At 46.7% G+C, this 16,616-nt stretch overlaps 1 protein-coding gene across 2 annotated transcripts in view; it reads right to left on the bottom strand.

The window, feature by feature from the left end:
• Positions 1-16,616, bottom strand: part of LOC146173491 (ubiquitin carboxyl-terminal hydrolase 47-like) — a 67,486-nt gene that overhangs the window by 44,366 nt on the left and 6,504 nt on the right. For both annotated transcript variants that reach the window (XM_084584016.1, XM_084584015.1), the window contains exons 2-10: positions 14,898-14,957; positions 14,047-14,223; positions 13,417-13,536; positions 11,669-11,795; positions 10,647-10,743; positions 7,348-7,426; positions 7,187-7,253; positions 6,188-6,327; positions 5,227-5,510 (exon numbers count right to left, since the gene is read on the bottom strand). In XM_084584016.1, coding sequence (XP_084440142.1) covers positions 5,227-5,510; positions 6,188-6,327; positions 7,187-7,253; positions 7,348-7,426; positions 10,647-10,743; positions 11,669-11,795; positions 13,417-13,536; positions 14,047-14,223; positions 14,898-14,957 — 1,151 coding nt within the window. The remainder of the gene's footprint in view (positions 1-5,226; positions 5,511-6,187; positions 6,328-7,186; positions 7,254-7,347; positions 7,427-10,646; positions 10,744-11,668; positions 11,796-13,416; positions 13,537-14,046; positions 14,224-14,897; positions 14,958-16,616) is intronic.

Raw genomic sequence — 16,616 nt, 5'->3', positions numbered from 1 at the left:
TGCTACAGTGACACGCGCGCCGCAAAGCATCGAAAATACAATTCAAAGCTCTCTCATGCTCTCCTCTGGGAAGCCAGCTTCCCCGTTTCCTGCGCTGGCCCGACGGGCCACAGCAATGACGTACGTACCGGGAACGATGTCCATTGGTCCGTCTCGCTGACTGACGGGAGAAGGATGGGTGTCTACCGCTCGCAGCGCGCTGTTCCCTCGCCACGACCAGACAATCCAGCGGCGCGCGCTCCCTCGACTTTTTTTTTTTTTCGCGCTCGCGGAGAGCCACACCCCACCTCCCGCCAAACGCGGAGGAGGAAGGGGAATTTGTATTGCGGAGGCTAGACGACCTCTGGCAGGAGAGTGAAAAACCTTTGCGAGGGAACGGAAGGAGAGAGGCATGATAGAATCGGGTGATTGCGGTGGCTGTAACTGCGTTATTAGTTACTCTTTTCAAAAACATTTTGCGGCCTTGTGTTCTAGAGGCGAAGTCTCACAGTCACCGGGGAAGAAAATATTTTCGACCGGAGGGTGGACAGTGGGCCTTTAAGGGTTTAATTCAGTGTAAAGGATTCTTTCTAGTTCAATAGTTCTTGGTTTAAACTACTACACCTCTCACTTATGCTGGAGTCCTCAACAGCTATCTAAGCATGTGCTGGAAGTGCGGAAGTAGTAGTGCACCACGACCACGAGAGGTCTCATCAAAACGTAAGAAGTTGATGCTATGCATGCATCTGCTTGCATGCAGCCAAGGTATGGTGTATAATGCTTTCTTGTTTGTGCCCATCACCTATATGTAAGCAGGAAGGACAGAATGTTTCAGCAGCTATTTGCACTCGAACAAAATAACTTGTCAAATACTTCCCTCAATGTTATCCATCCATACGAACCTTTCATTTGAAGTGACTAATGTAACAATCCATATAAGACCAAAAAGCACGTAGGTACCATAATTAACTGGAATATAGGTTGGAACAGACTGCGCCTAGACCCCCGCACCTTACCAGTTGAAAAATGAAGAAAGAAAAATCACTGAATGGGGGCAAAAGTACCGTAATTATTCCATTCTTTTCTTCACAACTATGATGCCTAAGGTTGGGGGGAGGAGGGGTGCTTAGACCCCCCCCCCCCCCCCTTTTTTTTCGCAGCAATACCTCAACTAGACGAGCGCAAAAAAAAATGATTTATTTGGCTAATAAACTTGGCAAACATTACTACATCTCAGAGTGCATCGTCCTGTGGGTTGCTAACACAGTCAAACCCGGATATACCGAATTTTGCTTATATCGAACTCACGGAATATCCCCTTGAAAATCCCATGTAAAAGTATAGGAAAGCCGCGTCATATATGGAACTCAATTTCACCGGTCGTTCGATATATCGAACTCCGCACCACGCACTGGAAAGTGTGCCTTCCCTAAAGACGATCGCATCACCCTCGGCCGTTTGCCACGTGATGTTCTCAAGCCATGCGCGGAAGGAATGAGAGGGGACAGTTCGGCGATTGCTAGTCTAGGGCAGGGCCGCGCCCATTACTCAAAGGCGCGCGCATCTGCGTTATCGTTTCCCGCGCGCCAGGACGTGACGTTTGCAAGCCGTGTGCGTGAATGAACCAGAGAGAGCCGGTGGGAACGAGAGAAGAAAAACGCGATAGAGCGAAGCGCAAGGGTGCGACCATTCCTTTGCCGAGCTATCTCTCCCCTTCCTCTCTTCCGGCCTTCGTTCGCAGTAGCACGCGCTGCGCATGCGCCAAGCCAGCTCAGCTCAGCACGTGTTGCGAACTCTCTGCGCGCCGCGGCTAACATGGCTATGGGGCCGGCGGACGTTAAGAAGCGGCAGATCTCTCTCTCTCTCTCTTTTTTTTTTTGCGAGAGTCGTTCATTCTTATCGTTGTGCTGTACGCGCGGCGCAGCGTAAGATATGGCGGCTGCAGGAAGTTAAGAAGCAACAGTTTTTTCTCTCTTTTTTTTTGCGGGAGTCGTTTCTTGCATGTATGAGTCAACGAAAGCGTGCGGTCAGCTGCGATCATGATACCGGCTTTTAGCATTTTTCATTTCAAACAGCATTTAGCTATCACACTATCCAAATATTTTGTGGCAGTGGACTATGCCCGCCCCAAGCGCGGCGTGATAAATCGAACTAGGCTTGTGTAATCAGCCATAAGTTCACTCCTCGCCACCGCAAGAGCTATCAAAAGATAAACACGCCGCGACGTTATCGCTGCGCAGCATCTTGGCACGCTGCCAAGAAACGAGCTGTGGATGAGATGACTGAAACGGAGTGACTCGCGCCATCGACATGCAAGCGAAAACGCCTCGCCGCGGTGACACAGAAACCTTGTTTTGAGCTGCCGCGGTGGCTCGAGCGGCGAGAAGGATGCAGTTCCAACAAGTTGGAAATTTTTCGCTCTGTCGCTGCCGCTCGTCGCTGAGATAGCTCAATCACCTGTGAGCGAGCTGGCCTTAACGCTTTTTTTTTTTTTCCAAATTCTCGGGTGCAAAAGTGGAGGGTGGGTTCATATTATGCGAGTGGGTTGATTACGCGACAAATACGGTGTCGTTTTTTCGCATCGTAAGTGCCATCCCAGGCTGATTTCTGTATATCGAATTCTCGATATATCGAACTATTTCACGATCCCCTTTGAGTTCGATATATCCGGGTTCTACTTACTACATTTCCGAAAACATTTGTGCATCCTCTCTCCAGGAAGAGACTTCCATGTCTGGGACACCGATCCACAAACAATTTATAGTGATGGACATTGCAGGCAGGCAGCCGAGGCACTCTGGTTGTCAAGCCAGTATCCGTTCATTATACAATTGAACCCGGATATAGAGAGTATCCGTTCATTATACAGCCGAACCTGGATATATCGAACTCGAAGAGGATCACGAAAAATGATACTGTATTTGGCACGTAACCAACCCACTCGCATATTGAATCCACCTCCCACTTTTGCCCCCGAGGATTTGAAAGAAAAGAAAAAAAAAAAACATTTGGTGGCGCATCCCTTCGTCTTGACCGTCGCATCCGCAGCTCATTTATTTGCAGCGTGCCAAGATGCTACACAGCGATAACGTCACGGTGTGTTTACCTTTTGATTATACTTTTGTAAACCCTGCGGTGGCAGGGAACGAACTTGGCAGAGTGCCTGTGATGGCTTGATTGCACAAGCCTGGTTCGATTTATCACGCCGCGCCTGGGGCGGGTGTAGTCCACTGGCACAAAATCATTGGAAAGCGTGATAGCTGCAAATGCCATTTGAAACAAACAATGCTAAAAGCTGGTGTAATGACCGCAGCTGACCGCATGCTTTCGTTGATTCATAAATGTAAGAATTACAGACTCTTGCAAAAAAAAACTGCCGCTTCTTAACGTCCACAGCCGCCATAGCTTACACTGCATCGCGCATTCAGCACAAGTAAGGATGACTCTCGCAAAAAAAAAAATAAATTTGCTGCTTAACATCCGCAGCCGCCATAGCATACACTACGCCGCACGTTCAGCACGACAGCAAGGATGAACGACTCCCGAAAAAAAAAAAAAGAATGCCGCTTCTTAGTGTCCCCAGCCGCCATAGCTTACGCACGTTCAGAACGACGACACGTCAGCTGCCACACGCAGTGGGTTCACAACACACACTGGAGAAAGCCAGAAAGCGTCTGCCACGGGCCGAGCTGGCTTGTCCGCGCATGCCTAGTGCGTGCTGCTGCGAATGAAGACCGGGAAAGAGAGGAAGGGGAGAGATAAATAAGGAAAATAAAACCGCAGCAGGCACAGGACGAAGGGTGGAGACAACACAGGGCTGTGCCTGCTGCGGTTTTATTTTCCTTATGTCTCACCAACTGGCATATCTACCCTGTTAAAGAGAGATAAAGCTCGGCAGAAGAGTGGGCACACTTTTGCGCTTCACTATATCGTGTTTTTCCCCTCTCCCGAGCACCACGGCTGCACTGGTCCCACTCGTTCCTTCCGGCACATGGCTCGCAAACGTCACGTGCTGGTATGTGGCAGCGATCGTCGCAGATGCGCGCGCCTTTGGGGAAAGGGCGCGGCGCTGCCCTAGACCAGCCGTCGCTGAACTGTGCCCTCTCATTCCTTCCGAGCGTGGCTTGAAAACGTCACGCGGCGAACGGCCGAGGGCAATGCGATCGTCTTTGCGGAAGGCGCACTGTCCAATGCGTGGTGCGGAGTTCGATATATCGAACGACCGGTGAAACTGAGTTCAATATACGACGCAACTTTCCTAAACTTTTAAATGGGATTTTCAAGAAGATATTCCGCGAGTTCGATATAACCAAAATTCGAATTATCCAGGTTCGATATACCCGGGTTCGACTGTAATACCTGCACACTATCTTTAGATGGCCTATTTAGATCTACATTCGACCCTGTCATAACATCATCATGGCACTTTGCTGATAATGACAATAATGGGGATTAACTGTCGCAAGACTTCCTTAGGTTTTTCGCCAATGAGTACAACATGGCAGGTAACTTTTTCTCTGTCATCTCTTTCAAAAAGAAAATGTTGCCCTATATTTCGGCTTTCGAATACTGTTCTACTTCAAAAGTTGCTGCAGGATCGAGACGTACTGATGACAGCCTATAAAAAATAGGAAAGAAAACGAGCCACTCGATGCAAGCATTTATCTCATTTGTTTTCTTGGCGCCTCATTTCTAACCCTGTCCATTCATGACCTAGTGAAAGTTTGTCCCATCGGTCCGTGTTCATAGTTTGCATCGTTATCGAAATAGCCGCTACCTCCCTGACCTCGAGTCAATTTATTGGAACCAAAAGTGGATAGTGACATCCGGTTCTGACGTGTCCAATAATCAGATGACTCGAGGTCAGGGAGACAGCGACACTTTCGATAGCGACACCAGCTAAGAATGTGGACCATGAAATCAAGGAAGAGGAACTGGCTGCTCCCCAAGTTGCTGCAAGATAAGATTCATTCTCTTCAGCCTTTCACTCAAACATGTGAATGGCAGACTTGCTTGGCTTTACTTAGTGGTTTTGAATTCGATTTGCTTCCATGAGATTCTACCGACTTTTTCCACACCCTTGATTTGACAGTTCTCCTGAAGTCTCGCTAAGATCCCAGCTAGGTACCCAGGCAGAACAAATCACTGTCTAAATATCGGTGTTGTGTTGACAATGTCCGGCCTAATGTAGGGCCAGTGCTACAGCACCAACAATGGGCCAGTTAAGTTGAAGAGACTTCCACTCACTTGTCGTTGAGCTTGATGCGGTGCATGGTGGTGGGGTCAAAGTCGAACCGCTTCAGCTGTAGCGTCAGCAGGTAGGGGAAGCGCACAAACTTGAGCCCCTTGTGGGCGTCACACTTTCGGGCACACTTCTCACAGTGGTACTGGTTGGAGCCGTCCAGGGTCTCGGGGGTGACGAACGCCCGCAGCGCCTCCTCCACGCTGCCGTACGCCTGGCTCGACCCGAAAGGCCGGACCACAAGGGGGATGTCCAAGAATGTGTCCTCTCGGGCACTCTCAGAGCCGCACTGCAGAAGGGGGACGGAGGAGACCAGGAGGATGCCTGTTAAATGAGAACCTTCTGCGCACATCCACGCATTTCTTTTGCATGCACTTTCCGTACAGAGCACATTAGGCCTAGCAACTTTCCCCATACTGCCACCCGGTGGGATTATGTTTCTGTTCCCCTTACGGTGGACAAGCCTAATACAGATGCTACTGCCAAAATGGTGGAGTGAGTTATTTCAGATGATTGCCAGCGTGCTCACACACCTGACTGCAAAACCTGTAAAACGTGTTGAAGCAACCGTATTTACCGACACCCGACTTGTCTAGAGCTGCCTTTTAGTGAAGCCAAAATTCCAATGTGACTGTGTGAGCTCAGCACCGATTCTCGCAGAATTAAAATGGGGTGCCCTTCAAGTGAAAATGAACAAGGGGAAAAATTTCGCTTTGAAATCTTTGATTGAAGCAAGCGCATCTATCAAGCCAGATTCCTGGTGCACGGTGGTGCCCGTACCGTAAGGCGGTTTTACGTGGTCCCCCAAAAGTCATACGATCAAGGTTCTGCTGCACACAAGAATGCGACAGGCACATCCGTTCTAATTCAAACGCATTATACACTGACACAGCCTAAAGTGGATTTAGATGGTGCTTAAAATGGAAAAGCATCACAAACACCAAGCGCCAGGGCGTGTCACCTCACCTGGAGACACTTGACGTAGTCCTTGAGCTTGCCCTCGTATAGCTGGCAGATAAGCTTGGCCTGGTCCGTGTGCTTAAACTTGTGTTCGAGAGCGTCGAACATCACCCGGCACAGCTCCTGGACATCGTGCTGTTGCCACGCTGAGGGGAAACAAAGGGGAAGGCTAGAACCAACATTTGAACGCTTGAACATGCTGAGAACCAACTAGGCCATATCCTAGGAAAAAAGGCGTCAAGATAGGGCACGAAAAAGGCATGCACAGTTTCCTAACCTGGAAAAGAGGGGAAACTGAGAAGGCTTCACAAAAGCAACCGCCTAGGAAGGTTAGTATGCCATTGAAGACAGACTGAAGAAACTGGCAAAAACAATGTTTTTTTCTGTGGCTTAACGTCCCAAAGCAACTCAGGCTAGAGAAACTAGTGGAGGGCTCCAGAAATGCGAGCACCTGTGGTTCTTTAACGTGCACTGACATCACACAGCACATGGACACCTTGCTTTTCGCCTTTATCGAACAGTGGTTGTCGCTGCCGGGATTTGATCCGGCATCCCTGGGCACAGCAGTCGAGCATCCTAACCCCGTGCCACACCGCGCCACCCCGGCGGGGCGACAAAAACAATAGTATCTTTAACTGCTGTCCTGTGAACTATGTCAAGCTACCTTTAACAACAGTAATATCAGTTACAAAAGCAACACATTACAGTGGTCAACAATATGCACAACTATTGCAGTACACGCTTGCCAACTGCTCTGCAGAACCCTCGATGGAACAACTCTAAAATGAACAGCAGAATGAGAAGTTTCAAGTTCGCACAGGATGAATGCCAATGCGTTAGTTATTGTTTTCATATGCTCAACAAACAGTCTTTGAAAGCGTCAATGGATCCTTTTTGTATTCCTTGTTCAGTTAAATGTGCATATTTGGAACTTTGTCGCAATTCATTTTTGCAGAGAGTACACGACAGCACAGGATAGATAGATTCCAAGCACACTTGGCTTACCTTCACTGCTGTCCCAACCAAAGCTGGTTGTCAGATCTGTTGTTCCTATCGCAGGCCTTGATGACGTCTAAGAAAAAAAGCGCACGAACAAGAAACCATACAAGCATTGTCACGCTAACACTGCCGGATACAAGCATGCGCTAACCTTAACTACTCCTTACCTGTAGTAAAAGAAAAAGCTTCTGAAGTTGGAAGGGTATACTTTTGGCTGCATCCTGGTCTGTACCGTCAAATTCCCACCTGCGTGCACAACACACAGCCGATTGAACAAACAATTGCACTGAAAACATGTGTACTGTATTTACTCTAATGTAACGCGAGGGGTGACTTTCCATATTGCCCAATGGCAAAAAATAAAATCCCGAACGTAACGCGAGATAAGCGCTTGATAAAGTACCGCCTGTTGCAGAAGTTTGCAGCCCAACGCGCTGGGCGGAGGAGCAGTATCGCTCCCGAGAGGCGGCGCTGCGCCCGTCGGCGCGATCTGGCGACGCAGTTATAAAGAGTGAGGAGGCTTGTTCTCTTCCCCTCATCCCGCGGTTGATATCGCACATTTTTGCTCTCAGCCGCGCGATGAGGGGAGGAGAACAAGCCTCCTCACTCTTTATAGCTACGTCACCAGGCAGCACCGGCGGGCGCAGCGCCGCCTCTCGGGAGCGATACTACTACTCCGGCCGGCGCGTTGGGCTGCAAACTTCTGCAACAGACGGTACCTTTAATATGGTCATTGCAGTCTAATAAAAGATGCTCATTCGTCGTTTTCGGAGGCCGGGTTCTCAGAAACAGAGTCTTCCTTTTCACTCTCGTGCTTTCAGACGATTGGGATGCCTTTGCGGTCAGGACAACATTTAAAAATCACCTCCTGCTCCATCCGCCACCCACGTAAGGTAGAATTATCACAATAGCTTTTTTGAGGCGGGCGTTGTAGCGTGCACGGCGCGTTGCCATCATGCGAAATATGATAACTGAAGTAACCGTGTTAATCCACTGCGAAAGATGCAACAAGCGCGTGATCAAGGGGCAACGCGATTCTGAGCCCGCGAGCAAAAAGAGCAATGTTTTGACTTTTTATGAATTGGGATTTGGCTGATTTGGCTTCTCTAGTACCCACATTGCCAACATAACATTGTAAAACTGCGGAAACCGAAACAGAGTGGTGGCGGATTCAATATGGCTACACGCCAGCACTGCCAAATGAATCACAGTATTCGATTATAAAGCGAGGGTAGACTTTGAGAGCCAAAAATTATGAAAAAAATGTTACATTTGAGTAAAGACGGTATTATTAGAAGTTCAAATTTTTTGCTAGAATAAGAAAGTTCACATCTAAACAGCAAATGACGTCCCATAAACGTTGCATGAAGGAAACAAATATCGGCAGATGGTTTTTAAAGGCAATCACAGATGCTAGATGCTTGCGTGATGGACTGAGACAATGCATCGTGCTTGCAGACGAGCAATCAATCAGCACTCCTGATGCAGCTGAGAGAGTCACATAAATGGAAATCCCATGGCTTCAAGCATCAGAGTCCCTAATATAGGTCCGTAACACCTATTTTGCTGCTTTGCAGTTTTCAATACGAACGCTAGAACAAAGAAGTCAGCGGCTACCACATTTCTAGAAGAGTGCCCTAAAGCTCACAAGGTACACCTCACAGACTAAAATGGCAGCAGGCAGCCAAATTCAAACGCTGCAGGAGAAAAATGAAGAAAACTGTAGCCGGGAAAACTACTTCACTGAATGAGAATACAGTTTTTTACACTACTGCCCCTTTACAGCCGTCCTGGGAAGGTCTATTTTGACAACTCTCTCTCAACTTTAAACAAAATTCACCAGGCTCCTTAGTGAGCAAAACATTAGTTGTCATTGGCAAAATATAATGAAGTCAGTAAAACCTGCGATTTACTTCGTTAAACTGAAATTTTGCAACATCGAAATTTGTCACGATGCATTTCATAGAACATTTCCAGAACATTACACAGACCATGCAGAGCGAGAGCCTTGAATTGTGGTCAAATTGGGTGTTATGTGCGAAACGGGGACGCTGCGGACGTACACATTTGGTTTCACCATCCTCCCCGCCCACCTGAACTTGAGTTCCCGACCACGTAGCCAATTCAACGGCTTGTTCGGCTGCCTGCCGCTGCAGCCGCGTGGGAGCCATGGAAATGAAGACTGGCAACGATGGGCCGCGCCGGCTTTCTCGCCTCACTTTCTCCAAGTCACAAACAGCTAAAACAGTGCCCTCTGACCTGATGAACCGAAACCCATTTCAGAATGATAGTCACATTAGCGCTGCAAGCGCGAGCATGTGTCTTTGTTCCCATCCGCGCACAGCATCCAAGCAGAAAGTGAGGTTGTCAGGCGGATGAATGTGCCTACCCTCCCAGTTATTTTACAGAGCTTTATCAGTAAAAACAATAATCACAGCGCAGGGCCCTCTGAATACAAGAGCCGCACTGCATTCGGCATCCAGTCGCCCAGTTCAGACAGGATTGTGACTGAATACAAGAGCCGCACTGCATTTGGCATCCAGTCGCCCAGTTCAGACAGGATTGTGACTGACTGCGACATTTCGCTGGAGCTGCATCCAGTCTTGCTGGCTGCAAGATGCGCAGACACTCACGCCACCTAGTGGCTTCCCCCAACACTATGTTCGTGAACCTCACTCGTACTGCCCCAGATGGTGCAGAAGACGGCACGCTCTGCCACCATGCACTCCATCCGTTTCCCGGGCGCTGCTCCTTCACGCACACACTCCGTGTGCTTCAATACGCGCTCCGCTCAACCTTTTGCACTCGCAGCACAATTTTTCCGCTGGTTTGTTTCGAGGCAGCAATGAAATTTCACTGCACTGAAAGTGTGATAAAATTCACTTTTGTGTTTGGTTCGTGGGTTTAACGTCCCAAAGCGACTGAGGCTACGAGAAACGCAGTAGTGGAGGACTCCGGAAATTTCGACCACCTAGGGTTCTTTAACGTGCACTGACATCGTACAGCACATGGGCGCCTAGCTTTTTGTCTCCATTGAAAAGCTGTCTGCGTCCTTGGGCACAGTAGTCAAGAGCCATAACCACTGCACCACCCCGGCGGGGCAATATTGTTATAGTGGGGCCAAAAATACATGGCGTTCTATAGACACCAAGTTATGAAAACCAAAATACCTCATTACAACAAGGATTTCATTGCATCAAAGTTCGTTACATTGAGGTTTAATTGTACATAGCGATCCAAGAGGGATGATGCAGTGGAGGGCTAAGAAAAATTCACCACCCGGGGTTGTTTTAACCTGCACCGACATTACCAGAGTACAGGCGCTTAACGCTTCCCTTCGACCAAAATACTGCTACTGTGGCCACGACCGAACCCAGAAGCCCTGGCTCGACAGACAGGCACCTTAACCACCGCACCACCGCGAAGGGTGCACGTTTCTCTAAAAAGGAGGATGATTACAGCTCACCTATACAGTGCATTCCTAAATTCTGGTGTCATGTACAGAGTCTGTAACAGGCTGTTCAGGTAACAGGTCATGGCTTGATTTACAAGGCCCACATAACCTGGAGAAAGGAGAAAAAACAAAAATAATAAAGAAAAGCACTCAATAAGTGACATGCAGCAACATGACAGATTTGGACAGAGACTGCAGTCAACTGTAGCACACACAGGATTCACCACCAGCACTGGCAACATGAAGAAAAGCATACTTCATTACAATAGTGGACTTATTATTATAGCAAGCCTTACTGTGCTTGTTTTACTAATAACATTTAGCTCTTGCCTTTGCTGTTATAATCCAGTATGGGATTGACACTATGCAAAAGATAAAAACTAAACCGAAATGAACCATAGCTGAGAACCAAGTAGATATAGTAGTGAAGGGCGCAAATCATTAACAACAAGATTGATACATTACTGGCACATGACTAAGCTGTGCTCAATCACAACAGCTAGGACTGACCTGGAGGGAACAGTGACCGGTCCGTAAAAAAAGCCAGCGAGACAATATCCTAGGTTCTAGCAATCAGAGGAAAAAACACGATTTTGACTCCAGCAAATCACAATAAGAGCAGATGTCAACTTTTCATGTGTCGATAATTGTGGAGGGCTGATCCTGATGGTGATAACTGTGAAGGGCTGATCCTTGATTGTCTTTCGTTTGAGAGCCAGTCAATAACACTACCAGGATGACTAATTATGGGTAAGCAATCGGTTGATACTTTATCTTATCACAACAGCCAGGGAGAAACTAGTGGAGGTACCATCCAATCACAGACCAGCCCTGCACATGAAGGCATACAGCTGCTTTATATCAAGACAGTACCAGCCATAATACAAATGCTGTCCCTAGCACTAGACATCACATGTGATATCTAGCGCTGTGTGATGTCTGGGGACATACTGTGAGATGTCCCTAGACATCCCACAGTATCCCAACCAATCCCATGACCCCAATAAAGGGCGAAAGAGAGAGAGGGTTCCCACCAGTGGCTTCTCTTGTGTCCGCTGTGGCCGGGTAGTACTTGCTCTCCCCGGCAGCTCCCCGAGTGCTGCGGACCCAGTCGGCGGCTGCCGCTGCTGAGGATGAACTGCAATCGTCCGACTCGGGACCCTGGGCACCGAATGAAAAGGTAAGCCTCGGCAGAGAAATCGGATATATATGCCTTGGGTTTTAGGGTGCAAGGCCATTATGCGATGTTAAATGCACTTAAATCAACAGTAGGACCTCACATGACTGATTCACCTAGTATCCAGGAAAAAATGAGATCACTTTACACTATATATGCTGACCACCTCAAAAAATTATAGTACAAAATTTCTTAGGACCAAGGGAGGCAATCTGCTCACTACAATAGCTGCTGCAGAAACAATTGGCCGCATGCTTTCTTGCCTACTCTCTACCTTATTCAATTCAAATCAATTTATTCACACCAACAGTATTTATTTAACACCCCCCCTCCACTATGTTAACAACACCCTTCATGTCTTAAGGCAATAAACAAAGTTATAAAAAAACATGCATGTGAATCCTTACTTTGATACAATGAATGCTCTACTGGACTTGTTTAGCATGCAAGTACATATTACACTGCTTCAGTTTCGAACAGGATTGTTAGAGTTCAATATAGATAATTTCATGTTTATCTCAATATATCTAGGGAAAGATGGTGTTGTTAACAATATTACAAGGACAGCTTGTTTACACAAGAGTAGCTACATAATCTCTAAATGTTACACCCACAATTTAGGAACCCACCACACAGTAAAAGACAGAAAAAAATTAAATGGCCGACAGTTGCAGTTCTTCCTAATAAGAAATTTGCTGTTCAGACATTAACCTCGTTCTCACGAAAGGCCCCATTCTGCAGAAAACCCTCAATGTCGACGGCGATGTGGGCGAAGAATAACAAGCATGGCAATGGCAGGTGGTAGTTGGCAGGTGACATGGCCAGACATTCGACTGGTAGGTGGGTTGTGCGTCGTCACGAGACCAAATATGTATGGCTTGGTTAAAGTGGGGCTCTACATCTATGTCAGGTGGTCTTTCACATAATGTGATAGCTTATGAGTAAAAGCTCATGAGAATGCGTGAGATTAGAGCACAAATTAAGGGGTCAGCAGAACAATCCACGTGGCCTGCCAACTGCCACATGCCAGGGGCATGCTTGCTATTTTTAGCTCACAAACAAGGCCCACCACCCACTTTACCTTCCTTCTTCACTTTCCACCTTGCACTTCCACCTCCCCCTCTCCCTTCACTGCCCTGCTGCTCCTAAAGGCACATCCCCCTTCCTCCACCTTTCAATCTTGCCCCTCTGTGGGATGCATTCCTAGGTCCTCCCCATAACCTTCTACTTTCACACTAGTCACTCTAGATTTTTGTAGTATCACTCTCAGATCCCGCATTTTTAACCCCTCGCAAACCTCCTGCCACCATAATCTTCCTACCATAGTTTCAGCATCATGCCCGTTGCACAATCCTTCACTCTTGGCACACAGCCCGAACCATTAAGCAACCCATTGGCTCTCCCCTCATCCCTCCAGTCTAAATGAGGCAAACTGGACTCTCCACTCTACCACCTGCTAGCTATGGCAGGTGGCTGGTTACACCTTTAACGCCGGCTACAACTATGAAGCGCCACCCAGGAATGGGCGGCCAAGATCTGCGCTCCAAACAAAAAAAAACTGCCACGACCTCTGGCAGTCAAGCAGACAGGAAAGGAGACACCCACCATGAGTCGCTTGGGGGGCTCGCGGTTCCGGTCGTACATGACTAGCATGTTGCGGTTCATGCCGTCTGTGGAGAAGCCCAGCTCCTGCAGGGTCTGCTCCTCACACGTGTGCACTGGCACCTGGCGATGGGAGAACGGACAACAAACAGTAAGTGGCCATGGATCAACTGGATTCACGGTGTCAACCGTAGCCAGGCTGATGCCTCAATGTAGACAAACTATCCACTTCAGGCACAAACTACCATCCAGTGGAGGAAAATTCCCGGATTTCTGTTCTGTTAAAATTTCCGAACTTTTTCAATGATTAATAATGCATTTCGTTTCGAATCATTCTGTACATGCACCGCGAATTGACCAATAGCCAATTTAAACATGCCTCGCCATGACATCTGCATTTTTAATTTAGCAATTCATCCTGCACCCAAAAACCAATGCAGCCAGACACTGGTAGCACTGGACTGCTGCCAGGCTGGAAGTATGTGTTACTGTGCATCATCTTTTTCGGCACATACCCAGAATCACACAGAAAGAAGGCTAAACAACCCCAGGCTCAATGCAAGCTCCTAGCAGCTACTGCATTGTGACTGGAAAAGGTAAGGAGAGGCAAGGGCGAGAATATGGGCCACTCACGCAATCTCCATCAGTAAGCCTTTGCAAGAGCAACTCGAATGAGTCCGGAGCGTACTGGAAGTGGCGCCCCACTGTCTGCATCAGCTCCACAGCGGTTGTTGACGCTGGCAGTGTCAACGTAACCTTCAGCATGTTCGACGACCCCATAGGTGAAGGCGGTACTTTGGAGCTGTGCGCCTACGGCGGAAAAAGAGAGAGAAGAGGGAGGCGAAAAAACAACTCTAAGATCAACTGCAGAAACTATCGTTTTAATTAGCCCTACCAATTAAATGGGCAGCACCGGCTAAATTGCAGGCAAAGGTAATACTTGCTGTGCATCCCTAAGTTTCTAGTGATAACATATTTAGTAGACCTCGCAAGTACTTTTTTCACAATTTAAATAAATATGCTCTTAGCCAATTTCACACTAAATCAGCATGGCACTTACATGAACTGCAAGTTTTATGTGATCAGTAATACCTGACCGTCACCACAGTATGCATAGTCTACAAGAAAGCCCAGTACTAGTTAGTACTGTAGACAAAATTGAAGGCAAATACCTATAAACTGAAAACTTGACCGATGCAATAAAGCTTAAGCAACAATAGCCTAACGAGAAACTTTATTACATGAAGATGCCTGGATAGACAAAATTCACATGCATAGCTTTGCTGTCTTCCAGTTTTACTTCCAGTTGGCAAGTTTGTCAAGTAATCGACAAGACACTAAATTATGTACAGTGCTAATCAAAACATGCCCAGCAGCCTCTTAATCATATGGTTAAGGATGACAACAGGTAGTGGAAGTACACCTGTCACCGTTCGGCCAGGTCAAACGACAACTGTTCAACGGGGATGAAAGGGCCGCCTCACCAGTGCCGTCGTCATGTCCCGAATGATGCATAATGCCTGCGGTTCAGCTGCGACGGGAACCTGGGTGGGAAACGAAAACATTTGTCGTTGAAGTTGGTTGCCTGAATGAAACCACATGAAGCTGCAGTGTTTCTGTCGCACCTCCGTTTGTGTATTTATATATACAGAACAGCGTGTGCCATGCAGGCAAGGGATTTAAAGAAATCGTTGCAATAAAATAGAAACAGCTACATCTGCCAACACAAGGTAAAAATAGAGACAATACCCTGAGCAACTAAGCGTATGCTAATAACTGCAATTAAAGGCTGCCGAGCAAGAAAAGAAACCACCAAAACTGTGGCTTTGAAAAAGCTCACAAGCCACTGAATTCCTCTTGCAATGACTGACTGCACAAAATGTCAACAGCAAGTGGGGAAATTCTTTCGTGCGAGGTGTTCAAAAACAACCACTCCTGGCCAAGCTGTGCAGCATGAAACGTCACAGAACTTCTGCACGCGAGGCCTTCTTCTGAAACCAGTACGTGTTACTCTGTTGTCATCACCAAAGGCATAGATGCTTGCTGAAGCTCAATACATGCTGGCAATAAAAGAATTTGCAACACTCTGTAAAAAAACCTGGTTTTAAACCATCACACAGTTTCAACCCGTTAACAGTTTTGGTTTAAACCTGCAACAAGTATAACTTTATTATACCCTTACTTTTTAATACAGGAGGCCCCCGTACACATAAAAACTAATTCAGCATTGTAGCAAAACTGAACGCAAAGGAACATATGATCAACAAGTAAAGCCAAAACCAATACAACTCCCTTTACGACTAGGGGTGTGTGAATTGTATTTTTTCCCAACTGAATCAAATACGAATCTCGAAATATCGAATCAAATATGAATAATGTAGCTCAAAACTGCATCTAATACGAATCGAATTGTTAAAGCACCAAACTGAATATGAATCGAATATTCTGCTAGATGTGTTCGTATCATTTGTACACTTATACAAAGCATAAAAAAGCGTCTGAAATTAAATTCTGTTTCGAAATGCTGTTTGATTTACAGTTCACAACAAATGCACAGCTGTGTTGACCTTGACCACAGGAGATTTCAAGTCAATCTTAAGGGGAGACTCTGGTCTTAAATCAAACAAAAAGATTGCACAGAGCTACAATCAGTAATCAGAAGAAATTGGTGCTCAGCAAAGTCAAGTAGAGTTGGCACGGGTTAATAATATTACTACACGCAGCTTGGCTAGATGTACAGCCTTGAAATACTAGAACGCATGGCTAGAAATAGAGAGCTGTTTACATGGCATCAGTCGAACATCACATTAACTAAGGAGAAGATAAGAGAAGAACTTCTCAGACTAGCCATCAAAACTTTTTAATGCTTAACTAGAAAGGCATTCGGACTTGCTATGAAATGGCACAGAAAATGCAGATGCAAGACTAGATTAACATGCAGTGATTAAGCAGTTAATGACTAGGGATGAAACGTATATACAGTATGACCAACACTCATTCGCAAAGACAAAAGTTGATATTACAAAAGGTGGAATATTAAAATAGCACAGGACCAGGAGCGTACTTCAAAAATTTTAAACAACTTTATGAAAAACCAGACATGTTCCAATGGCAGGCAGCATTGTACGTAAAATGAGTATTCGAAATTATTGAACATTTTGCAAAGGTATTCAAACAGTTTCGAATAATTTTCAATTTTCACT

This window comes from Amblyomma maculatum, chromosome 11 (genome assembly GCF_055883805.1).
Source record: "Amblyomma maculatum isolate TAMU_Amacu chromosome 11, ASM5588380v1, whole genome shotgun sequence".
Classification (NCBI taxonomy): domain Eukaryota; kingdom Metazoa; phylum Arthropoda; class Arachnida; order Ixodida; family Ixodidae; genus Amblyomma; species Amblyomma maculatum.
The sequence above is the reverse complement of the archived record's forward strand: the minus strand, read 5'-3'. Positions and strand labels throughout refer to the sequence as shown.